At 51.7% G+C, this 25,762-nt stretch overlaps 4 protein-coding genes across 4 annotated transcripts; 2 read left to right on the forward strand and 2 right to left on the reverse strand.

Moving 5' to 3' along the window:
* Window positions 1-3,349: 3,349 nt before the first annotated feature.
* Window positions 3,350-10,457, forward strand: TGME49_256800 (hypothetical protein; the record flags this gene model as incomplete). Its single annotated transcript, XM_002364886.1, has 9 exons — window positions 3,350-3,715; window positions 4,137-4,305; window positions 4,810-4,983; window positions 5,476-5,568; window positions 6,049-6,256; window positions 6,770-6,891; window positions 7,542-7,672; window positions 8,510-8,645; window positions 9,154-10,457. 9 exons carry the CDS (start codon window positions 3,350-3,352, stop codon window positions 10,167-10,169), a joined length of 2,415 nt encoding a protein of 804 aa, XP_002364927.1. The 3' UTR covers window positions 10,170-10,457.
* Window positions 10,458-11,755: 1,298 nt separating this feature from the next.
* Window positions 11,756-13,127, reverse strand: TGME49_256792 (hypothetical protein). Its single transcript, XM_002364885.2, has 2 exons — window positions 13,040-13,127; window positions 11,756-12,633 (listed from the first exon to the last, which is right to left on the reverse strand). The coding sequence occupies exons 1-2, from the start codon at window positions 13,072-13,074 to the stop codon at window positions 11,895-11,897; spliced, it is 774 nt and encodes a 257-aa protein (XP_002364926.2). The 5' UTR covers window positions 13,075-13,127; the 3' UTR covers window positions 11,756-11,894.
* Window positions 13,128-14,527: 1,400 nt separating this feature from the next.
* TGME49_256788 (intraflagellar transport 52 (Protein NGD5) family protein) lies at window positions 14,528-16,087 on the reverse strand (the record flags this gene model as incomplete). The annotated part of the gene is made up of 1 exon (XM_018781119.1): window positions 14,528-16,087. One exon carries the CDS (start codon window positions 16,085-16,087, stop codon window positions 14,528-14,530), a length of 1,560 nt encoding a protein of 519 aa, XP_018636954.1.
* Window positions 16,088-18,760: 2,673 nt separating this feature from the next.
* On the forward strand, window positions 18,761-24,511 carry TGME49_256780 (hypothetical protein). Its single transcript, XM_018781118.1, has 6 exons — window positions 18,761-19,381; window positions 20,116-20,191; window positions 20,526-20,615; window positions 21,443-21,686; window positions 23,496-23,540; window positions 23,891-24,511. The coding sequence occupies exons 1-6, from the start codon at window positions 18,967-18,969 to the stop codon at window positions 24,362-24,364; spliced, it is 1,344 nt and encodes a 447-aa protein (XP_018636953.1). The 5' UTR covers window positions 18,761-18,966; the 3' UTR covers window positions 24,365-24,511.
* Window positions 24,512-25,762: the final 1,251 nt, after the last annotated feature.

Below are 25,762 nucleotides of genomic sequence, written 5' to 3' on the forward strand. Positions count from 1 at the left end.
AGACTGCTTTTGAGCCAAAGCAAAAGGATGCAACATCCTGCTGCACTGGACATCTGCGCCCAATCGAAATAATCGATGCAGACACATAAACTGTTGCCGTGCATTCTCGAGTTCAGCCCGGTATGTGCAAGCAACATCGCACCCTTACCGGCGGGAAACAAATTCCAGCATCGGGCAAGGGAGCACGAAATGACGCTGGATTTAGACCAGCCTCTTGTCGGCACAAACGCGATAAGCTGCTTTCGATAGATTCCATGCGTCACCTGCACCAGCTTCCATAGTTTTTCGTCGCCGTTTTCTTCGTGACAAATGGGAGCAAGTCTGAACGATTCGTGGAATCAGTATTCACAAGTCGAGATTCAGCGAAGTACCAGAGATTCCGACCATTCGGGGTGGCCGTTCCAGACAGTTGAGCGATCGAAAACTCCTTGGATGCGCAGATTTGCTGCTCTGTTCACGAGCGCAAACATGTGAATTTCAAGTCCTTCTGTGTAAGCAATACCTCCACCAGTGTGAAACCTGTGTGTACAACTGTAGTGAGGAGTCGGGGAATCGAAGGTGGTGGGCGGAAGAAGCCGCTACAAAGGGCCTCGCCAGAAAGCGGGCACTAATTCCACAGCTGAGTTCGTGACATCGGGACTGGAAAAGTGGCTTCACACCTCATACTGCAAAACCAACAGGAATCCTTTGTGTCTCCAGCGTGCCTTTCGAATTCTTTTTTGCGTACTTGTTCGTTCTTCCCTCTTATATGAGACGCGTCTCTGTCGTTAACTTTTTGCTGTCGGAACTGCAGAAGAAATCCAACCGTCGTTGGCTTCATCGAAGAGTCGGCAGAGAGAGCCAGACTTAAGAACGGCACCTGTTTTTTGTTGCAGGGAGACTCCTGCACAAAACAGAAGCACGAAAGTCACTTCACAGATGTTCTACTTGTTTGAATGGTACTAGCAACTGTGACGGTATAGACACCGCGCTCGTGCGAGCGACCAGAAACTGACGGTTACCGTTTTTCACGTAGATGAGAACCGCCAACAGTTATAGGAAGCATATGTTCTAAAGGGTCGAACACGGATCGTTAAATCTGCTCGCATTCTCCCGCAGAACAGGTGATGGGTGTATCTCACGGTACCTTGTCAGCTCTGCTTTTTTTTTCCTTACCTTCCTGTCTCAGGTCATGTGCTCAGAGCAGGTGCACTGGTATTTGCCAGCATCTTCTAGCAACACCAACAAACTGTCAGCAAATGTACAGACCATGGCTACTCACTTCCAAGACGAGTCGGTTCGTGTAACGGTCGTCTGAACTTACATGCAGCCAAGCACTACCATAGAACCACCAGACAAAATAGCTTCCTCGGTCTTCGAATCAAGGAATTCACCGCTTCTCCACCTTATCCACTTTCTGTCCAGAGAGCTAAAAAGCCCAACAGGCCGGAGGCAGCGGAATGGTTTTCACAGGCATGGCGTGTGCCTGTTCGGCGCCTTAAAGATTGGTCAGCAGCTGTCTCCCTTTCGTCATAACAGGTCATCTAAACGGAACAGAGCGGCTTGGCAATCCCTTGGGGTCTTGAATTGACCGCCAGAGGTCCCTAAGTTGTCAGTCTAAAACCCGCTTTCTAGCATGAAGTCTTAGAAAGCCTGTCATGGCAACGCAGTCAAATCGAAATTCAACAGACAACTCCACCCCCATTTTCAACGGGCTGCCCAGAGACGGACCGAATCATTTAACCCCCTCCTCTACAAAAGGGAGAAAACTGTTAAATGCCGGAAAGGAATGTGCATTTTATCCCCTGCGGTTCGAAACTTGCAGGAAACCTTTCAGAACGGCTAGGTACTGCCGGGGAAACAGCATTTGCCTCCTGCGGTGCCCACCCTTAGAGCATGTCTGTTGTTGTTTCCCTTATGAAAGGATCGACGCGTCTTTAGTCCCAGGAGAGCGTTTGAACAATGTCAATGCTCCTTTCATGCACTGGTGTCTTGAAGACTTCGAATCTTCTCCAAACTGCACAAACAGACGAGATTCCTGTTTTGCTGTCGCCTAACGAGTTACCGAGGAGCGCGACCGTCGGTGTGGCGCGGAGAGCCCCCCGACGGCGGCTCGCGCAGTTCACCGTCGATTCTGGTCGGAGGCTGCTGTTGTATCTTTTGCAAACGAAACAGAGGAGGGCTTAGGTCCCGCGTGTAAGAGTTGAACTCGTAGATGCCTCTGACAACCGTGAAGCGAAACTGTATGTGTCCTCCCTGCTGTTTTCCTCGTCTAACGCTACCGTTGACCCGCAAGACCTTCTTGCACGCTGCCTCCGTGCTTAGGCTTGACGGACGGCCGACCAAACGCAGAAGGTCAAGCTGAGCACGGGAACCCGGCGGTTTTTGCATGCACCCCGATGTGTGGCCACGAAACCTTGTCATGTTGGAAAATACTACTCGCTTGGGGAAAAGAACGTGTAAAGCACTCCTCCAGAGTTGGGATTCCCGAACAAGATTCCAGTGTTTCGTTTTTTCCGCCCGCCGTAGCCCACGTCGCGAGCTGGCGTGCTGCGTCTCGCTGCTGTGGATGGAGTGGGTGAGTCAACCCAGGCTATTAAGGCACTGCGCGCGGCAGACTTTGACCCCTCTCGGGCCAGTGGGTTAAATCTTCTGAGAAAAGAATCCGAGACTTGCACCCGGGCCCGCAGCCGGAAAAGTTCGACAGCACGCTTCGTTCTTGTACAGTTTGACACTTTGTTCGCCGCCCTCGATTTCATACTTTTTCCCGTGGCTCAGTTACCCGCAAGTTCAAGTGCAACGACCTGTGACCCCTCTAGTCGGGAAAAGAGTCGCAAGCGTTATATACCGTTCGTCGATCCGAAGCGCCGCGCCTCCTTGATTTTCCTCTGTTACATCACTCGACTACTTTCGAGAGAAACCCGCTTCTCCACAGCGTTTTCCAGTTCGTTAGCCGTGTGTAAGGACCCCCGGTGTCGATAAGTGTGGACATCAGTTTCGTTGGGTAGCCCGGCGACCCGTCACACTGCATGTTGGAGATTCGTCTGCTCATTCCCCCCGTAAAACATTGCCGTTTTCTTCTTTTCACTGGCCTTTGCCGTCCTGTCTGGCAGGTCGCGTCCCGGATCGCTCGTCCTTGCTAGTCTCACGCTCAGTGATTTGTGGTCTTGCTCGACGGCGGCGTGCGAGTAACAGCGCGGTCGGGGCCCCCGCGTTTGCTGCCTTAGCCTGGCAGTGTGGAACAAAGAGGTTCCGTCGTTTTCGAAATAGTTACGCTGCAGATAGAGATCTTCAGAGGGGCATGTGTCTGTTACCGCGTTTCTTTCCCGTCGTTCACGGACTATTCTGAGGCGAGGTGGCGCCTCTCAACATGGCGACAAGAGGACGCACGACGTGTGCCTCCGCCGTGAGCGGTGGAGGGGGGAAGCTCGTGGTCGGCGCGCTTCTTTCCGCTCTTTTTCTACTCGTGCTGACGGAATCCGTAGAGTTCAGCCTGGCGAAAAGGGAATCCAGGTCCGAAGAACAGAAGAAAAAGGAAGAGCAGGCTCGAAGAGACGAGGAGGAAGAAAAACGCTTGTCCCTGATCCGAGCGAAGCTTCCCAGCATTAAGAAGAAAGAATACATCAACTGGAAACGCCTCTCTCCAGAAACGACCGTCCTTCTCGCAGCGCAGCCTTCGGACGTTGAAGTACTTAGTAGCCACCTGCCTTTCCAAATTGCGAACGTCACAATGCAGGTAAGTCACATTCGTCTGAGAGAAATGGACAAAAACCCGAGCAATAGCATCCACTTTGCAGACACCTGCAATGAATATACGAGAACATGTCCACGGGAAGTATCGCTAGAGGTGTCTCATTTGACTCAGTCGGGAAAAGGGCTGTTATTCAGGTGATACGAAATTCGAAACCTCTAGGCAGCAAGAAGACTGGACGACGCCTTCTGTCCGGCGAGCAGTGCGCGCAGTCGACAAATCGAACTGTCCAGTCGTGTCTGTGGAGCGCGTGTCTGCGGGTCATCCCTGAGAAGCTGAGTTCCGTCTTGGCTGTCGGCATCTCTTCTTCCGGTCTCTGTATCTCCTCAGGCTCTTCCCACCCGCATGTGTGTGTACGTTGTCCCTCCCTCATTCGCCAACGATGTGTGCCTCTCTCGCCTTTCAGGAACATACAATTTCGCCCGTGTCTGCAGTCGACAGAGAAATGCAGCAGAGGCTGCAAGCGAATTACACCCACGGAATGAAGAAACTTCGAACAAGCGTCGTGTTCGCCGATGACACACCTGTCAAGTTGGATAACTCGCACCCTCAAGGCGGCGCAATCTGCAAAGACTGTAGGCGATGCTCGAGGCTGTCGTGGACAAGCAGGCAACTGGAAAGAGCCTGGAGGCATAAGAACGGGGCCGCAACATGCAAGATAAGCTGGCGTGGCGAGGAGGCCTCGATGGGGGCATCTTGGGTGCAGATTGCGCAGGCATCTCGCCGCACAGAAACACGAAGAAGCAAAAAAAGTTAACTGATCGGTTTCAACGAGAAGGGAGGGTCGACTCGTAAGAACTGGAGGTCTGGGCTGGAAAAGGTCACAGTCCAAACAAAAATTAAGACAGCGGGACGCTTGACGCTGACAGTTCAGCCTAGGGGTCGGACTGTGCTTTCCCCCAACGAGGTGAAATAGGGAGAATCATGGAGAGAAATTGTTTCGCTGTGCTCTGCACCTCCAGTTGTCCTACCAAATACATCGCATTCCCACGCTTGGAACCCGACATGAATTGTGGCGGCGGCTTCTCTTGCCTGATGTTTCTCGCTTCTTTCCCTTTCCGTGCGTGCGTCTGTTTCAGCCCAACGAGCCATGCTGCTCTCGTTCAATCGCGTTTACCGGAAAAACGATGGACACGCGTACGCCACCTTCAACCTCCACAGCCCATCTGCGGTTTCCTTTCACAAGGAACTTGCTGGCGAATACAATTTGAAGTCGTTGAATCCCTTTATGTGGACAAACCACTTTCCAACGGGTATGCGTGGAAAGAAAATGTAACTCGTTTTGCTTGCGGTGTCTCTCCTGGGGAGCGATTTCCGCGAATCACGGGCTTCCTTCTCTCGCAACGCAAGCGTCTTCCCTCAGTTGCCTCCACAAGAAACCGTGTGCCATCTGACAGGTGACAACTCTGCAAAAGTTTCTGCAATCTAACATCATGTGTATTCGTCTGAATATACCTGTTGAACCGCAGATATTTACATTGATTTACATAAATACCTCTATCTCCCTATATATCTATATATATACATATATATATGCATATGGGTTTACCTTTTCGGTCTTATATGTGTGTTTTTGTGCATGGGTGCTTACAGTTCACAGACGTGTGTACATTCATCAGTCCAGCAACTGGAAGACGAGTTTTGTCGTTGCCCTTGTCTGTGCCTGAACGCTTATTCTTAAGAACGAGGGCAGGCGAATGTGTTGGCGGCTAAAACGCCTCTGGATCGATTTCCGTTGTTTGCAGAGGAAGAATTCACGACCTTCCGAGGAACAGCGATTTGCATGAAGAAAAACTCTCGGCTTCAACTGCTTCGCGGATGGCCAGTTGCAGTTCCTGGTGAGGTTGCCGCTTTATATCCCAACGCTTCCGAGAGCCCCAATTTCTTTTCAGCGATATGCTTCCATGATTGTTCACGAATTCAAGCTCTCCCCTTTTCGTCGCTCTGGTCGCCTCCTGTTTCTCTTCGTCTCTGTCGCTTGCCCTTGCCTCTCGCCTTTTTCGTTACCGTTTCTTTCGTCTCGGCGACTTCGTCTCTCTCATGTGCCACAGGCGCCTCTCCCCTCTTTCCTTTCTCTCGCCCTCGTTCGCGTCTCTACCACGATACGGTTCGCCCCTCTTGCATGATTTGTTAACGCGAAATGGAGGTTTGGTTTTACCCGAAGGGTGCGAATGGTCTTTTCAAAGAAAAGATACGCTTAATTGAGGACTTCGTGTCAAAAATCGAAACGCCAGTGTAGGCTTTCTCCCCGGAACGAGTTCGTCGTGTGACTCCCGCGGTCATGGTGTCTTGGCTTTTCTCTCCACGTTTGTCTGCAGATTACAAGGAGGGACCCTGGCAGGCGCGCGTGATGGTTCATCGTGCTTTCGTCTCTCCGTCTGCTGACACAAAGAAGAAGCATCTTTATGTGTTGCAGGCGACCCTGAAAGTGACGCGTACTCCTAAAGAAGGCATTTTCAAGCAGCAGAATATGGACGTGGTTCCCTTCATGGGATACATAAAAATTGACAACAACAAATACGAGCAGTACGTCCTTTAGTTCGTCTCTCGCTTTGGCTCCGATCAAATCTGCGAGACGCCCCTCGCCTGACTGCGTTTGGATACTCTGTGTAGGCGCCTTCAAGGCTTTTTGCTTGTGTCGCATGTGTGATGCTATTTGGGCACTGAACCCACTGCATGTGCAAACCACAGACAAAAGCCGCGTGTCTTTTCTGTCGTTTGAAGATTTTACCCCCGGCAGACGATCTCTATGGTCGGTCATGCCATCGAGCCAGCAACCGCTGCGGCGCACGGTTTGCCTTTTTGAAAATCTAGATTGTCTAGATCGCTTGACTTCTTCAGCAGCCTTTCCGGGTTCTGTCTACTTCGTCTCGGCTGTGTTATTTGGAATCAGCCAAATACGGCACTTTGCCCTTTTGCATGACGCAGTTCAATCCTCGCATGCGAGGGCAATGTCATTCGCACACGAGGGACTCGTCGCTTTTCTCCCTGGATTTCAATACAAGTAAAAGTGGATCTCCGGGTGTATGCACTTTGCAGTCTGGAGGCGGCGATCATTCGACACAAACTGCTGAACAAAGTCTGCACGCTTCGAAGAATTGACAAGCAGAGTCAGGTGGAGCTGAAATGCGACGATGTCGACGCGAAGCTGGCCGCTCTTAGTGAGTATTTTTCCCCTACCAAACAGTTGGTTTCTCCTCTGCGAACTTGTTGAGCCGAAAAAACCGAAAAGGTGACACACGAACCGGTGTCTGCTCTGAGCAAGCAGACCGTGTACAGCTCAGTCTGAACTGCAACGAAGAACTGCAAATAGCGGCTTGTGCCTTCCAGCCACAGCTTCAGTCCGTTTTGTCGCTCAAAAAAAGAGTCAAGCAGACGGTCGAGTCAAAGTAACAGGTACTGGGGAACAAGCTAGGCATGCGTGAAAGCTCAGCTGCGCTCGAGTGTGTACATTTCCTACCGAGCACACTAGATGCGAATTTGACCCTGCAAAAATGCACGTGCGAAGCGGCTGGTTCGCCGCATGAGTTTGTCGATCACTCTGCGAATGGTGACACTAAAAGGAGACATGTCTCTGTTCACAGAGAGAAACATATGCATGCAAATATTGATGTGCCATATGTACGTGTCTGCACAGAGATACACACATGTAGTTGGGGAGCAATAAAGAAGCTAACGGGTTGCTGCCGTGACGAGTGGCTTGCGGGGTCGTCGAGCAGGGACGACACCCACAGTCCAGTGAAAGAGGAGCATGCCGCACCCGAATCGAAGAGACTGTAGCGAGGCCTTCTTTGGTGAGCTTTCTTCGCAGATGAAATCATGGACGAGCGCCCTTTGCTGCGGAACACCTTCAAGAAAGTCGGAATTTTCTCAGGTGTTGCCGCAGCTTCGTACTCCCTGGCCATCGTCAGCCACCTTCTGTCGTCCGTCAACTCAGCTCTTGTGAGTGATTCGCCTTTATCGAAACGTAGAAAGCAAGATCATGAGAAACCCTGCAGACCCCTGGGAGTATGCAGCAGTCTTCCTGAGAATTGGCTGCCTTGGGCCTTGCTGCAGGCTGTGGAATCCCATGCCCACACTTTCATCTCACTCCATCTTTCGCCGACGAGGGAGAGACTGAGTCCAACAATGGTGTCCAGTTCTCCAAGGAGACTGAACTCTTGCGGTAGATAGATGTATCTTGGATGCGTGTATATGAGTGGTTGACTGTAAACCAAATAAGCAGATCGGATTCTCGTTGGCCCGCAATCTGTTTACTGCCGGGATGAACGCTTTTCTTGTCCCAGAATTAGGCGGAGATGGGCGTGCATTCGTAGACCGAGGACTTTCCACATTTCAGGACATCCATGTGAACGCGTGATACGGTGCCCTTCTGGGTCGAATACACGGGGAGCGGCGCTTGCGGATTCTCAGAGAGCCGCTCGTGTTACCCTTGCAGGAGCAGACACAGACACCCATCATCGAGAGGTTTTATGATCTCTCCCAACGGCGATGTTGGTTTGGTGAATCTCTCCAAAAACACACATGCCAGATTTCACTCGCGGCGTGTCTTCATCCGGAAAACGCCAGTGTGTATTTGACAGTGCATCTTGGTGTGTGTTGAAAACTCATAAGGCGCAGAGAGGGTCGAAAGCTAGTTCGCCTCTCTGCGGGGCGCTGAGGCTTCTCGAGGGGTCTGAAGAGTTCAGGGGACCCGCATTATTGACGCCAGTATGCATCCTTTAGAGACCCCTCTGTAAATCAAAGGTCGCGCGTGTGTGCTTTTGGAACTGTCTGCAGGAAATCTTGCCGCCTGATGGGCTCGCCCTCACCGGCACCGGATTCGCCCTGGCGGCGCTGCTGACTCTCGTCATTGCTGGACCAGTCGTCGGTCTTCAGAGATACAAGTGGCGCAAGATGTTCCGCGAGAAAAAAGGTAGGCAAGAAAAGGGAACCCGAGCCTTGGGACAGTCTGGGCTCAATCATGAATATGCAGTCATCAAGCATGCATGCGTAGATATATATATATATATATATTCGCGGTTGTTTGATATATAGATATATATGTGTGTCTGTTTATGTCTTTACGTATATACATATCTCGAGCATCGTGTATTGCATCATGTGGAGTACTTTACTGCAACGTAGGCCCCTCTTTCCGTTACAACTCAACAGTGTCCGGCACACATCTAGGCGAACACGCTCGCGAAAGGCGAACCTGGAGTTGCTCCGTTTTCTTTAATTCAGTGTGATATCCCTTCTAGACTCCCTATGAGTGCAGCCATGCGAGACACTCAAGTCGGCTTGAGTCATTTTTCCTTACGTCGCGGTACCGGGGCCTTGCCGACAGGTTTCAGGTTTGGAGTGTCGCTTCTGCTCGTCTTGGCGCCAAGTAGTTGCGCGTGGTGTTTTCTGGGTCTCCCTTGTTTGGGCTGTGGTCTCAGAGGAGTATCTTCAGAACATTGTCGATGAAGAGAACCGTTATTTGTCGGCGTCCGCCCCGATAGTCGATCTTGTCTTTGTGGTGAACGAGCTGAAGCATGCTGAAGAAGAGACAGATCCTGAGGACGAGCATAGCTTGGCCGCGAAGGAAGCCGCCATCCTCGTGGACGCCGGACGCCTACCTGAGCTTTCTCCGATGGCCCAGAAGATCCAAAATGTGACTGAGCAGTACTACTACCTAAAGACCGTCGCGTCCGCGTTCAACGACTTTACGCACCTTTCCGCCTACAAAGCTACCCAGGATGGAATCCTAGATGAAGTCAAGGCGCTGTGGCGTTTCCTGAAGCACACCGCGTCTCGTATGCCTGAATACATTGACATTCAAGACGACGGAACGCTGAAGTTGAGCATGCGCCAACTGATAGATGTGTACGCCCACCTCGGCAAGCAGCTGAAGGCCGAAGCCGAGAAACCTATTGAGGAGGGTCCGTTCGCGCCGATTGACGTTCTGATCTCGCGACAAAAAGTCGAACTTCTGCAACAGAAAACGACGCAGCTCTTGGGCCAGATCAAAGGCAGGGGAGGCGACGTAGCCCCCCTGGATACGCCTGACCACATCGAGTCGCTGAAGGCGCGACTCCAGTTGGTCAAGGCATCGAAAGAGACACTGACAAGGGCTTTGGAGGCTGTCATACCAGGATCTCAGGAAGCAGACGATCTGCAGTTTGCACAGAGTCAGGTTGAAACTGCGAAGGAGGAGGTCAAGTCCGACCTCAGGGTATTCATGGACGACGAGCTAGGCGTCGCCCTCGAGGAAGTCGATAATCTGAAGGAGAAACTTGCGGATATTCAAAAGAACGCCGGAGCGGAGCCTTCACCGCTGCAAGAAGTGGAAATGCAAGATGTTAAGGAGCGAATCATCGCATTGAACGAGAAAATTACCAAGCTCGTACTCGAAATGCGGCGCTTCGGCTTCCACGTCGATATCAGACGTGTAGTTGAGCTTGAAAACGAATGAGGGGGACAACGCCGAGATACTGTTCTAAAAACGAAACAACAGGTCCTGTGGGAGCTCTTGGGGACGCAGAGACTCTCTCCCGTGCCCTCTGCAGGGCTAGATGTCGTCAGGGGTGAGTACACCCTACGAGTACTTGCCCTGAGGACGTACGGAGACGGAAAGTCAGCCGTGAAACACAGCAGTTGATTCTGTAGATGAATAATAAATGTAGAGTTTTTCTCAATTGACACTGCATGCCTTTTGAAAGCTACTGTCGCAAGTGGCACGCGGCACACCTGGGGGACAAGAAAAAAACTGGATGTTTGACAGGGGCTCAAGATAAGCTTTGGTTTGTGGTAACAAACAAGCCGATGTCCTAGTGCGACTATTTAACTTTTCATATAAAGGGTGGGGGCGATGATGAGGCGACGGCATGAACTCAGTGACGGTGCCAATGAATGGTGTTCTTGGGTATGGTAGCAGTACACATAGGGTGGTACTGCAGGCTACGGTGTTGTTTCCAAACTCGCGTGTACTCCCAAGCGTTTGAAAGCTCAACGAAAAGTCTCAGGCGAGAAACGTGAATGGAGGAGAAACAAGCTGCTCTTTTGTACCGCCAGACGAAGATGCTAGAGTTTTAGTGTCAACTTGTTCTACTCGTCGCTTGCAGAAACATTATCTGATAGAGTGTTTAGTGAGGCAAGTGTCTACGCACTCCCAAGCCGCCTAAAGAATGGTTGTTGCTGTGACAATTTTGAAAACGCGTATAATGACCTAACGACGGATAACAGCATATTGCATGATACAACTCATGAAACAAGCCTTTTGGTGATATCGCCATCGCCAGTTAGGAAACACAGAATGCCCGACCGTGTTTTCGCTTGATTGCTAACAACGCAGCACCCGCAGCCACTTAACGCTTGGTACATGTGGGTACCCACACTCTACTGCGTTTTTGCCGATACAATTACTGTTAACAAGCTTCAATCTTCGCCAACGACAAATTTCGCTAACATGGTGACTGTAGCTGTTTCACCTGTATGTTTGCCTCAATGAATGCGCTGAGGCAGTCATTCTCGTTGCATATGTAGTCGGTTCCGAGTGATATGTCATCGAGTCATGTGAATTATGTTACACAAGAATACGACAGACGCTGAACGATCTTTTTCAGCTGATGTTTGGCAATAAAATGGTGCCGGTGTAGCTGTCCGTATAGGATCGTGGTGCTGCGGAATCGCAACCCTGCTCGCGAGTTTAGCATATTACGCGAATTCCTTGATTCCTCCCAATTCTTACACAGCATCTCTCACCAACAACCAGGTAACAGCGCTTTCTAAAACATTGCGTGGAGCCGTGGGAGTTGATTGACTAGTTAAGTTACAGGTGCGAGCATCAAATGGGAGTTATTTCCTTCCCAGAACTGCGCATCGAGCAACCGTGATTGTACACTTGGGAAAAATTTAGCATGCCAGTGGTATATGAGCGGAGTGTCTCAAAAAAGTCTGGAAACAACACAAATTGCAGGAGCCCATCGTTGCGCCAAAGGTTGTCAGAGCGAACAACGGCTATGGGTTTTCGCATTGGGCGACGCCCTCTGGGTGAAGCCTGTCGGCACACCAGTGTCGTTCGGTTGGGCTGCCTTAAAAATATCTCACTTGGTGTCAAGAAGGCACGACCCGTCACACGATCTTATGCTTTGTGCGGCGCACACTTTAGTCGCTCTGAACGCCTCTCGTCGCAGGGAAACTACATGAAATACAGATCGTCATCCTCTTCTAACCCTTGCAAATGCCTCAGGCGTCTGTGGCGGCCACCTGGCTTCACGTGCGTGTCGGCCCGGGTATCATCCGGCGTGCGCGACTGCGCAGATTGCCTCGAAAACACATCTCTGGCCAGGTCTTGGTAAAGCCCGTAGTATGCTGGGTCTGTACTGTCCGGCGGTTCGCCGAAATATTCCATTCCAGGATTCTTTGCTTCTGCTGGCGACGGTGCGAACAAATGATAAGAGGTGTAGTAAAGTGGATATGGACCTGAACCATCCGGGTGCTGTCCTCCGAGAGGCTTTGCCGAAGCATCGTAGGCGTAAGATAGATCACCGGCATGAGATTTTGTCGACGACGTGTGTCTCGTTTCCTTGTCATGTGCGTGCTTGTCTCGCGACCCGTCCTCATCCTTCTGGTGTTCTTCCGATGAAGCTTCGCTGGGAGAAATACGCCAAGGCTTTGTCGGATCTCTAGCAGGCGTCTTGCAGTTTCTGGCGGAAGAGGAGTCTGCTGAGGGGTCACACGGATCAGAAGGAATTACGCCGCTCCCTTCCCCTGCTAGGGTATTCACCGGCACCGTAACGGCCATGTGGAATAGGACAAGCAAAGCGACAGACTTCACCATAGTTGAAAACTCTCTGAGAAACTTCTTGTTGAGGTTCTCAGAAACAGCCGTCCCGACGACTGGTTTGCATGTGCTTTGTAGAAGTGCGGACTCAAGCCTGTTGGAAAACGCAGATATTGGTACGCAGAGAAATCCGTTACACAGAGCAGAGATCGCAGTGGTATACATAAACTCAATACAACATTGTTGTCCCGTATTTAGTCACTTGATCGATGGAAACAGTGCTGTTTATTGTTTTCCAAGAAAGGCAAGAAGGGCAATCGACGTCGCCTCAGCTGGGTCGCCGAAGCCAGCTGTGTGTAGTGATCACCGTTTTCAATTGACATCTCATGGTAGACGAGTCAGCTGCCGAGCAGCGGACCCTTTCGTAAAATTGCATTCATCGAATTGAATCTTTAAGCCTATTTTTCGATCATGGTATACGGTAGAGTGTGAAAAACTGGTTCGGTACGTTCAGAATAAAATGTTTGCTACCCTGACGCGTCCCATGCATATTAGCTTACTTGAATATGTGTGCGGACAGGACTCTCAACCACATGCTTTTAAAGTCTATGAAAAAGCGACCAAAAGGGTGCAAACGAACAAATGTGTGTCCAGATGGCTGGTTCGCGTCATGTCGTTCAATAATGGAACCGCAACGCACGGCTAACAGATCCGAGCACCGCTGTTGGGACAAGCCAGGCCCGTGGCTGACAATTTCTACAGACCTAACGCACAGCCGCCAACAACACTCAAGCGACGGAAACCGGAAGCCAACAATTTCGCACATCACCCGCGCGAGTCAAAGAAGAAACCACGCTTGTTTCTGGATCACGTTTCCAGCATCGAATCTGCGCTTGAGGAGGACGGGGAGGTAGTGCTCGCATCACATCTCCCGGTGACTAAGCTACAGAAACAGACCACGCCTACGCCGAGATACAGTCGTCACATCACTCAGAATTGAGGCTGTGGGCTGCCAAGCTCACGCAAAAAGAATAGGAAGTGTGGGTACAATAGAGTTCCACTTTAGAAAAGCGCGCGCGATTTGTGCAAGGTCGGTCGAGTAGAGGGTTGGCAAGGCACTGTTCCGCCCGTTGCCTCTCTCCGGTAGTTTTGTTTAGCAAGGTCTGATGTAAGGGGGAACTAGAGGCATTCTCACTGTTGACAGAACGCCAACATGTGACCGCTCTCGGTAGCATGCCTCCTTCCTTCGTCAGCCGATGGTTTGGGGGCGTTCTATTTTCGAAGTTGTGAACGTACGAATAAAAGAGGCATTAAGGCTGCTGCCGCCTCCGGAGAATGTATGCTGTGATGCCAAGCAGCTATGTCATTGTTGGCGTCCGAGGCGAAGACGACAAGTGATTGATATGATAATAACTAAGATTGACAAGCGGATGGGAGACAACCATTCTGCAGCACCTGTTCAAGGGAGGCTTTTGATTTTGTCTGCTTTCAGTCTCGACAGCTCAGTCTCCAGCTCCCTAAATGACTACCAGACGAAATCTTCGGTTGGGATATAGTGCAATGAAATAAATGAATTGTGTCTCGATACTGCCACTGTGTGTTAGGTTTTGGTTCAGCACCCTGTTCACTGACACCCACGGTAATACAGCAGTGGAATATATGATTAGACTCAGCTCTGTACAGTTCACAGAAGCCTAGAGCACGCGGGTTCCAACACAGGTTTGGGTTTGTTCCGATTTTGAATCGTGGACGGAAGCATTACTCATGAAAACCCCGGACTCGGCGCAGCTAACCAAAGTGAGAACTCTGCCTACGACCACCTGCGTAACTTATCTCAGCACACGTTCCAGGGGCTTCCTCTGTCTTCCCTCGGCTGATTTGCAGTCGAGGTGTCGGGGCCAGAACAGTTGAGCAAAATATATCAGGAACGCATGAGTGTTTCTTGCACACAGCCCGGAACCAAACCCATGCGTACAGTGACAAATCATACAGACCCCCATAGTTGACAATCGTGGCGACTCTCCGATGACCCACCTGCTCCTAATCCACTAATCGACGTTCCTTTTATGTTCCCTTGCACGTTTATCCATAGCCGCTGCTGTAACTGGCTCTTTTATCTTCATTTCTATGATTCTATAGATGAGTGAACAGAGGATATTCTTCGCTGATCGGTTTTTGTTCTGAGCCAGTTTGTCTTCTCCAGGCAAGAGAGGCACCGGAATGATTTGTGCAGCCCGTTGTAGATGGATTTCTAAGTCCGAATCATCGACGCACTGATTGGCAAGTTGTATGAGGCGTGTCCTGGGGGAAGCAATTTCAGCATCGATATCGAACAGTTCCAAAGGAGGGTGTGGTAATTCTGGCATAAAAGGCGGGTGAACAGCAGGACGGAGGGGAGGCAACGGTATAACGAATTCAGGCTTGATAACAGACAAGGGCTCATAATTGACGCCAAGCTGTCGATAGAGTTGCTTGACATCCGCTATACGTGACGTATCTAGCGCAAACTTCGTTTCCTCAAACAACTTTCGGAAATCCGACGGCAGGGCTTCTTCAGTATCGTAGAAGCAAGGCAGTGGACGTTCTGACAGGCTTGTGGTATCCGGCACAGGCTGAGAAGCCTCGAGTGAAGCTTCCACTTCAATCGACGGTCGTAGCGCGTCATCACCTTCCTGGTGGCCAAGGAGCCACTGAAAGACCAGCACCTGCAGATTAGGATTGTTCTCCTTCTCAAGGAAATCATCATCGAAGATACGGTAGCTTCCCAGGGCGACAAGCCGACCTCCTTTGGGATGTACATAGGCAGCTGCTAGTGGTCGCCTGGAAGGATACGCGGTCAGGCCACTGGAAAGGAAGGGAAATGCTGGTGTCTGTACACTAACTGTTGCCCCATATGGGAAAATGAACGGCGTTTTCTCAGTATCGGTGATATCGGCTGCGTGATTATCATTTTCCGCGTCAAAGAGTTGTATTGTCCTCGTCTGGACCTGACATGCTGCTGGACCGTTCTCTAAGATGTCCTTCTGAGCTGACCCCGGATACCCAGTTCCCTTATTTCGTGCAAGAACTTTATTCAAGGCATCGCGACATAAAACACCATCCCCGATGAGTGCTTCCTTCGGATGGAGGTGGACCGGCGAAGCAACAGTCATACGGACGACGGCGTCTGCGCAAACACTCATACCGTACTCCTCCAGAAAGTAGTTGACATTCGTGCCCGCCCTTGTCTCCCCACCCTCACCCATCAAAAAAAGCAAGCTTCCACCGCCTTCAAAAAATGCTTTCAAAATACCGAACTCGGCTGCCGTGAAGGGCTGCGTGGGCTGACCAAAAACAACGGCTCCCACGTCTTTAAGGTCGGAAGCAGTAAGAGACACGTCATTGATCCTACATTGGAAGCCTTGCTGCTTCAGAGCCCACGTAAGCCTGCGATAGCTGGAGGAGGGGTCTCCAGCCTCATGTTTGTAGGTATCAAAAAGAATGACACCCGTTTTTGCAGGTCGTTTGTTGTCAAGGCTTCTCGATGGCCTGCTCCGCAGATTTTCTGTGGACGACGTCTCGGCCGATCCACACGACTGGGACGGGGGGTCCTGTTGAACGCCTTGCATTTTTCAAAAGGGAGGAATCTGCCACACTGATGAGTAGCATCCTAAGGAAAAAGGCACCTCTTGCTCTTTTGTGCGTTCACGCACGTTTGGAGGAGACCAACCTCCGGACGCGGGAGCGACTTTAGTGTCGAGTGGTGTAGAGCCAAGCGAAGCTCACCAAAACCTACACCCGTTTGAAACTGATGTATTTCGGCACTTGCTTCCATGAGAGGATCAGCTGTGAACATTGCCTCATCTCCTAATGCAATTCTTTCCGCTCGCCCTCATCGTGATTCACTCGCTTCACAAATATGCCACTTTTACTGGCAATCTGGGCGCGAAGTGTCCTCGTGGCTGAAGCGTGCACGATACCACCCGCAGCCGCAGTCACTAACCGAATACTGTATGTTTTCTCAGAGAATGACTTCATAACGAGCACACAGCCACACTGCTACGAAAATTTTCGCGGCTCTGAACGAATCAGCAGCGCATGCAGGATAGTCCACCACAAGTTCGGCACTCCGTACGGGATAATCACTTGATGCACCACTGTTTACGGTCTCCCTTCAGAAGTTGGAGCTGAACGATTCGTGTTTACAAAGACTGTTGAAGCCTGTGCTACCGGATGTGACAGAAAGGCCATCTCCTAAGCATGCGTCAGACACAGGCATCTATTCTCAAAGCAGCCTGGTGAATGCATCAAAGTCAATTTTTCTTCATGAGCAGAAACTCTGTTCGCTGGAAGCATCGTTGTTGATGATTCCTTCTCCACAGGACCAACTTCCTCCCGCCTGGCATCACAGATACCGTTCCCTAAAGCTACGAGTGCGCAAGGAAAAGTACTGCTGTTTCACGGCACCGGTTCCAGGTCGCAACGTCGGTCTTTTGACCCTACAGAAACACTGATTTGGAGAGAAGCTGTCTGTACGCCTAAGGAACACTCGTGAGGCAACCAGATTTCGTTGCATTTAAGGATACCAGAGCAAGAGGCAGCAGCACCTCAATCGTTGCCGTGGCACGCCATATGCCAACCTGTCGACTTAGTGTTGATAAGCAGAAAAAGCTGTCTGGCTACTAGCGAGAGACGATGCACTCACGTAGCTGAAAAAACGTCAGAATCCCCTTTGCCAGAAGGCCACAAAAACTCAGCGAGCAGCAGTCAGTAAGGTGACTTCGCGTTTTTACGGTATCTTCAGCGCATGAAACCGATCCGCTGTATAAGACGAGACATGCGCAGCGACGAAGGGGACCCTTGGCGAGCAAGGGTGACAGAAGACACAGGGAGCTTTGTCTTTGAATCGAACCTAAAGCCCCCAGAGCGTTGACGTTATCTTTTTCTTCCGTTGCAGCCGAGAAAGACGTGGTTTGCTTGGACTCTAGGGGCACTTGAAACGTCGTGCAAGCATGTTCTCCTCCACTCTGACGCTTCTGAGAACGTCAAACCAGCGTTTTCACTTGCGCGGCACCGGCTGTCACATCCTTTGCCCGCAGCGTTTCTAGCTCAAACATGACAAGTTTGTCCTACAAGTTTCTAGAAATGTTGGCGGGGAGAAGCTGACCCACTCTCATTTGTCTTTCCCGAGAGAATTATCTCGATGTCCCCCTTTTCCAGTGGTGTCTTTCCACTGCTCAGTGGCCGTGGATCAAGTCGCGTGAGAGGTCGCATCGTAGACCTTTGCCTCAGCCCGCGAAATTGAGGTTGGAGTTACTGGAATACATGGTTCCGAGGCGTTTCCCAACCCTTTCACCTGCTTAAACCTTTCGTTCATGCTTGCTCACGTTCCTTGAACGTGCTTCAGCCTCTTTGACGGAAGGGAAAGTCTGCGTTGTCTCGTGACCTTTCGCCGTCAGCGTTTGGCTTTCCCGGAACACTTTCCTCTTTCCTGTCGGAAATCATTCCGTCCCTCCTCCGTCCACTCGCTGTGTCGTCTTTCTCTTTTTTTAAAACTGTGGGTCGAGGCGCCAGAGCCTGACTTTGTCTTCGTGCGTAGACATGTAGCATAGGCTAAAAACGCTCGCATCTGTGCACCGCCCAACCAAATGGACGGGGTGTACACACGCGTCCGGCAAGTTGCCAGAGGGATTGGCTCTGTGTCTAACCGATTTTTCATTGGCGGAAAAGATTCAGTCTCCACATATCTTGAATCAAGCCATTTTGTCACTGGCTTGCTCGCCCGCACGTGGACAGAAATGTTTCTTCACAACCTGCTCGATGCAGAGATTTTCATTGCTTAATGATTCGCACTGCAGATGCAGTTCCAGCCCTGTCCCAGAACGCTCCACCTGTTTGATTCGTTTTTTTCAGCGGACCCAAAGTCCCGTTTCCTCTTCCGTATTCTTTCGGTGAGAGGAACGGAGATGAACATGTATGCGTCCTACCCGCCTGAACATGTTACTCGCTCTCTTCCTCAGGCGTAGATTTCCCTCCTCTGCCGCGCTGCAGGGGTCCAATAAATGACTTTTCAAAATTTTGGTCGGAGAGGGACGCTCCTCTGCCGCACGTTTAGTCGCCTTCCAGCTCATCCATGCTGATTCCGTCTTCTGTGTCAGAGGTGTTGTCTTCCTCGCTCGAGTCTCGAAGTCCGACTCGACTTGGAGCTGAATCTGTTCGACGTTCGCCGCTGGACCGCGGAGCGAAGCTTCCTCCTCTTGCTGAATTCCGGAGTCTTGCTTCACTCGCATGTTACCCAGCGTGCTTGTCTCTGTCAGCGTGCTCTTCTTCAGCACGAACTCGGTTCCCCTGTGTCTTGGCTCCCGCGCTAAGATTCGCTCCTTGATCTCTGAAGGTTCTGTTCGTCTCCACCTCTCTTTCGAGTTTATGCCGTGAGTGTCTCTCCTGCGACGGCTTTTCTTCGCGCCTCCTCGCCGCGGCTCGCGCCTCTCCCTCGGTGCTCTCCAAGATGATGCTCGCAGACGACCGAAGTGTCACCGTCCCTCCTCTTCTCTCTTACTCAGCTTTAGACATTCGAACAGCTGCCGTGGAGAGAAGACGACAGGATCAGCTCGCGGCGAGTGCTGTGCAGACACCTGGCGACGCCGCCGCCGCTTCCACCTCGGCGGAATCGGCTTCCCCCACACATGCATGCGAGAGCCTCCAGCCTGGAGTCTCAGGCCCTCCGAGCAGTGAAGCGGCGAATGGTGCCGGCGACACACAGTCGGAGAGCCCTCCCCCCAACGCAGTGTTTCTCCATGTGTATGACCTCGATCCGACAATCAGTAAATACATGAACAAAGTTATGCGGCCTCTCGGCGCAGGCGCTTTTCACGCAGGAGTCGAGGTGTACGGAATTGAGTACTGTTATGGACAAACCTACGGTAAGGCGCGCCTGCCGTTTTCATGTGGAGACGCTCTTCAAGAGCGAAGGATAAGATACCTCCGTAGTACACTAACTATAAACAATAGAAACTGGCGAGTTGGCGCGTCGCACTCCCATGCGTCTTCGTTTCCTGTTGTCGTCTTTTAGTGGTTCTGTGTCTCTCAACAGAACTTTTGTTAGGCTCCAGCCTTGCCTTCGTGGTAACGTGAACATTCGCGTGTTCACCCTTCACGGTTTAGTAGACCTCTCGACCGGAGCGAGAGAAGGCATCGCGGAAATGCATCCGTAGAACAAGAGGACTAAATGCGGTAGACCAAGCGTATGGGAGGCGTCACTGCCTTTAGCACAAGGTCTCACAGAGACAAATGTGCCCAGAGAGTTAAGAGAGTGAATGACGTTACTTGTTGTTGACACAGGATCGCGTTCAATTTTCTAGCCAGTGCCTCGGAGTTTACAACCGTGAAACGGGTACTTCTTGGAGAAACGAAGGCTGGCGGAAAGAGAGCGGCAGACGGGTGTGCAGTTGACAGGGAAGGAGAGCAGCGGGGTGGCTTCGCATGTATTCACATGGAGTACCGTTGGATAAGGCCTCTTCATTCCCAGCGGGGGTGTCTCTCTCCGGTGTTTTCACTTTGGTCTTCGGGGTGGGTTGACGGTCTGGAAGGGATACATGCAGCTGTTCACCTCACTTGCCGGCACCACAAAATGCCGCGAGACCTTATTTCTGCGCAGACAAGACACCGGGCATCACCGTCAATCGGCCTCGTCGCCATCCCGCCCACATCTACAGAGAAACGATTTATATGGGGTAAGGGCTCTTTACACTGCTGTCTGCAAATTCCTGCGGAGCTGGCGACAGTCCGGATGTGCAACCGCATGCTACGCAGCTGAGATCGAGGCGAAATGTTGTTCTCAGCAATTGCAGAAAGCCGTTTGTTAAGCCAAGGGTTCCCGCGTACCACTTTGCATAGCCGCCTTCGTAGGCTCTGTGTCAGAAAAATCCTCTTCTTGGAACGGTGTGACCTTTGGTTTAAAAATTCGAGCTCTTTGGATGCTCTCGCACGAGGTGATGGCGCCGAGTTTTTCTCGTGTCGTTGCTTCTACAGTCATCGGCTTTCTTCTTTTTCGTGTCAATGCCTCAGGCAGACGACTCTGGCACACGAAGAGTTCATGGCTCTCATTGAGGCACTGAAAGACGAATGGCCAGGTGAAAAATACAACATTCTGACGAGGTAGGCCTCGTTGCCTTTCTCTGCATGCACATGCGCTTACTGACTCTGATCTCCAATGTTTTCCTCTCATCTGTCTCTCCCTTCGTGGGCCTCCGAAGCAGCCCTCGCCGCCGCCTTCTCATTTGATCGTTTTCTCCCCTGGTTTATCGAGGACGCTCTTTGGGATTTCTTTTCTGCCTCCTATTTCGCTCCGCCGTCCACGCGGAGCCCCTCTCCTGTTCTTGCCGTTGTTCGTCTGTCTTTTCTTTCACACTACTCGAAGGCTTTGTTCGAGCAGCTTCCGTCTTGGCTCCGTGCGCCTTTCTGCTCACTGCTGCGGACTCGCGCCACTTCAAATCGTACCTCAGTGGTATGCTCTGGCTTGCTGCGCGGTGTTAAAAGCAATTCTGTGCAGAACCGGTGGGTGGTGGATAAAACAGTTACATGTGATGCAGTGTCAACTGCATTCAGGAGAGAGAAGACCCCGAGACCGGCATCTGTCACACTTTGCTCTTTCTCACACTCGTGCCCTTCCCTTTTTATCCAGGCCTACATCGTCTGTGCGTGTGACCCCAAGTAAATGAAGGATCTCTTTTCTTTCTGCTCTCGCCTATTCTCTGTATGCGCGTGTATCTCGATTGGCCTCAGCCGTCGTCTAGCGATTTCAAGTTCTTTTTTTCCGCAGTCGAGCAGCTTCGACCTCGAGGCGCTGTGGCGACTCTTGGCGAGGGTGACAGGACCTCTGGCAGGAGAGACAAACGCAGTTTACGGTAACGTAGGGATCCGCTGTCCTCATCGGTAACAGGGAGTCTCCTCGACGGGCATGTGCCTCTTTCATGTGCATGCAGGAACTGCCTGAACTTTGCAGATCAGCTGTGTCTCCTCCTCGGTGTGGGGTGTCTCCCCCCGTGGCTGCTGCGTCTCCAGCAGCAAGCCTCGAGTCTCCAGGAGAGCATGCAGTACGCCGCGCGGAAGCTTCAGCAGATCGACGAGACCACTGGCCTCTCGGCGGTTGCGTCGGCGGCCGCCACTGCAGCCGCGGCAGCGGCGCGGGTGTTTGGTGGGTTTCTCCGGCCCTCTTTGGAATCTCAGGTGAGTGGACGATGAGGAAAAGATCACAGCTGAAGGAGAAGGCCCCCAGGCTCTTTGCGGAGAAGTGGGAGAAAAGAGGGGAGATGTGGAGGGGCAAAGCGCGGAGACAGGGACAGGCCGGAATCCGTCCGGGGGAAGGGGCAAGGGTAAGACGGGTGAATTCGGAGGGAGCAGAGGAGACCTCACGGGCGTGTTCAGGAGAGAGTCAGGGTCAAAGGAGGAAGAGACGGTGACTGTAGATAAGACGGGAGCAGAGTGGCGAGAAACGCGTCGCGAGGGAGTCGGTCGTGGCGTTCTGGGAGAGCAGCAGAGACAACTGAAGAAGCGGCGTGAATAAATAACGGAAGGAAAGCTATCGGCTTTTTTCAGGAAAGGCCTGACGTGCGGGTGCTGTAGGGCCGTGTGGCGTTTCTGTGACGAAGATAGGAGCCTCCGTCCATGCAGCGGAAGGAGCAGCAGGACCGACTTCCAAAGCTCTGGCGAGCGAAGGGACAGTCTCCGAGTCTGCGAGACCCGCGTGGCCTGGGGGCTCTCAGGTCGCCGCGACGGTTGCTGTCTCGGTGGCGGAGACTGACGAGACAGTGTCGGCGAGTGGAGACATCTGAAACCGGGAGACAAGCCCTTTTGTTTGCGCCGCGAGGAAAATCGAGAATTCCCATTCTGACAGGAGCTCCTCTTTGCCAAAGGGCAGGCGCCGTTCCTGCTGGTCTCGAGGAGACACCCGGCGGTACAAGGTGTCTCCGTTTGCCAGCGCTGTGTGAGGTTTCCGCGGGTGCAGGGCCTGCAGCGAGAGACGAAAGAGTCGACCGCAGAAGCGGCGTTTCGTCCCGTGGGAGAAGCGAGCACAGCAAATTCTTCAGAAAGGTCGCTGGAGAAACGCAGCATAGACGGGAGCCGCGTTTACCTTCGCACTAAGAGCCCGAGTCTGAGACTGGCGCCGTGGTGCGTAGGCGCGGACGCCCTCCTCCCTCCCCGCTGGAGACCACGAAAGGAAACCTACCACAGTTTGTCGCGACAGAATGAGACAGATGGGAAGAGGAGAGAAGCGGCAAGATGCCGGTGGACAGGAAGCCTAGGAATCGAGGAACTGGCAAGAAGGAAAGGATTCTGAGGCAGGGAATGGAAAGATGATGATGTGCATTGGGTCTTCGGTCGCGGTGGACGCCTCGGCGCCTCCAGATCGTTTGGTCAAGCAGAGACGGAGAGCAAGCAGCTGAACGCAGAGATGGTGGATTGGGTTTCGTTGTGAGAAATGAGGGGAAAGAGGAGGATCGCACACACAGGGAGTCGAAGGAAACTCTGGCGTCCTTTCGCTTTCGCCGTTCTGTCGGTGTCAGTTGGGCAACAATGGGAGGATTAAGTTTCTCGTGAAACTGGTTTCTTACCGTGGATCACGAGTCACTGGCGAGCTGCGGTGGACGTCGCTGCTTTCCGATGTTGGGATGCAAGAGAAACGGGCAGAAGCCGAAGAAGGGAGGGAAAAGACAAACGGAGGAGGCAGGCGAGAGGCATACGCGACACAGATGGACGGAAAGGGCGGACACGTTCCACAGAAGGAATAAAAACCAGCGGACAACTCACGGATTAGAAGAGACCTCACAAGAACTGTCTCCCTCTGCAGCTGGGGGAGACTGTCCCTGACAAACGTGCATCCGCGCTTGCCACAACCGAATGCCTACCCGAAACGAAAACGCCTTCTGTTTGGGACAGAGAATGAAATGGGAGTCTTTTTATCTCAAACCACGCGTGCTGTTGACGAATCTGTACGAAACTTTGTGTGCTTCATGAGTTTGACTTGTCTTTCCTCAGGAAGGTCCAACGGTCACCTCTCGTCTCGATCGCGCTCTCACCTCGGTAAGAAGCTGTTATGCCGACGGACACCGGAGGTGGAAGAAAACTGCAGGATTTCAACGATCTCAAGTCAGATTTGTTTTTTTAGTCTCTCACCACCTTTCATGTCTGTGTATATGCAAAAACTTTTTTCCGTGTATAACTACGTATATACAGCTAGGTACATATATATATATAAACATAAATATATGTAATTGTAAATCCGGATGCGTGGATGCCCGATGATATGGTTGTGTATTCCTTTGTCATCTCAAGGAATTGTCTGCACATTTGCCATACTGTGCACCCATTAGAATCGATGGCCTGTTCCCTTCTTGCAGAACTCTGAATTCATCTCTCTGTTCCTTCCTCAGGGAATCAGCCTGCTGTCGGGTGGTTTAGGCGCTTTCGCAGACGGCGTGGCTGAAGGCCTCGCTGGCTTGATGGACGACGAAGCAACGCCCGTTCCGTATCCGCACCCTGGGTACGAGTCTTCGACAGTTCCTTGTTCTTTTCCTGACTCTTCTCTCTCAGAGTCTCCCTCTCCCTTTCCGCCGCCTCCCGCATCTGCTGTCTCTCCTGTTCGTTCTCCTTCTGCCTCTATAGCTGCCTCGGCCGGTGTCCCTGCGACAGTCGCTGCGTCTGCAGCTTCCTCGGGGGACGGACTGGCGCAGTCTTCTAAGAAAGAAAATGACAAGTTGTTTTATATCCACGACGAAATGAATCTACCCGCTTCCCTGCCTCTTTCAGCAGACGAAAACAGCAAGCTTCCAGGCCAGGTGACTGGCGCCTCTCTGTACTCTTCCATGCCGCTGGCGTCTGGAGAGGTTGACGCAGGTGCGGTGTAGGGATGTCAAAGGCCTCGGAAAGAGGAGAATGACGACGCTGCGTAGAGATATGAGACCAAGTAACGGATTTTTTAGAAGCAAAACGCATTTGAAAAAAGTTTTGTTCACGAAAAGATTCGAAGCATTGTTTAGAAAGCGTGTCCTGAATCAGTGCGTGTGGGAAGCTGCGGTGTGCGTTGAGAGTTACCGTGCGTTCTCAAATGCTCATGGCAGACGCGAAATGTCGACCGTACTTAGTGAGAGTAATCTTTTCACCGCCGGCGTTTGAGTCATCCATATAATTAATTTGGAATACAGCGGTCACTGCAGCTAAGAAACAAAAGTCGTAACGGGTGCTCTTACCCAGACCACGTCAGGAGTTTTCCGGAAAGGTACAAACCGAAGAACACTTAGAAGCAGTGTTAACTTAGAAGGACCGGATGGGCAAATGATAGGGGTGGAACTGAGGTTAGAGAAGGCACAAAGAGTGCGTTGAATCACTTGTTCCGTGCGCACGCGTCTTTCCCAGGCAGGTACGTGCGAATTTTCGAAGCAGGAGCGCAGAGAGAGCCACGCGTGCATGTTGTAGACGCATCTGTTAAGTGGATACATGCGCTTCTCGCGTATGGGTTGTTGCCGTACGTACATTGCTTCCCCGCAATGCACTTGTGCGTTTGGTTTGGCGTCCTCTGAGGTTGAGCCAGGAGTGGGACCCCCAGCGGGCGGTTTGAGAGCATAACCGCAACCGAGAATGGTGCATAACTTTCATCAGGCTTTGCATAGGAGTCCGGTCACAATTTCACCACGTCTACGAAAAAGAGCGTCTGGGGACTACGCGCTACGAACCTGAAGGCACCTCTTTTCGTGGAACAAGCAGGAAACACATGATACGATACGGGTGTCGGCACAAACACTCCAACACAGATCGATCAAACTGCCGTGCGTTTAGAATCGCAGGCTTTTTCTATGTCTGATATCTTGGGTCAACCGATCCAAAATCGTGTGGGGAAATGACGCCGGTTCCCAGACGTCACTCACACACCGTGTCGCGATTTTGTCGTAGGTCACGGTGGGGGAGCATTAGCTCAGAGCAGACAGTCTGTAAGCTCGGCAGTCAACTACAGGGCTAACACAGAACTCCGAAAGGCAACGATACGGCCTAGCTGCCGTTTCGCCAATAGAGTACGCATGGATGTATTAAAGGAGTACCACGTGAGTAGGCAAAGGCTACGGTGTACTTCTGTGTAGTTTCGAGGTGAGATCTCTACGGAAACTCTTCGAGTTAAATGTTGATAACAACGCTTTCTAGCGACAGCTTATTTGAAAGTGGGGATCGCCTATTGACTCCGCAGTATATGGGATTCCCATCTTGATCGCGTGAAAACGACACAGTTTTTCAAATCAGGATATCGAAGTACC

This window comes from Toxoplasma gondii, chromosome VIIb (genome assembly GCF_000006565.2).
Source record: "Toxoplasma gondii ME49 chromosome VIIb, whole genome shotgun sequence".
Classification (NCBI taxonomy): Eukaryota; Apicomplexa; class Conoidasida; order Eucoccidiorida; family Sarcocystidae; genus Toxoplasma; species Toxoplasma gondii.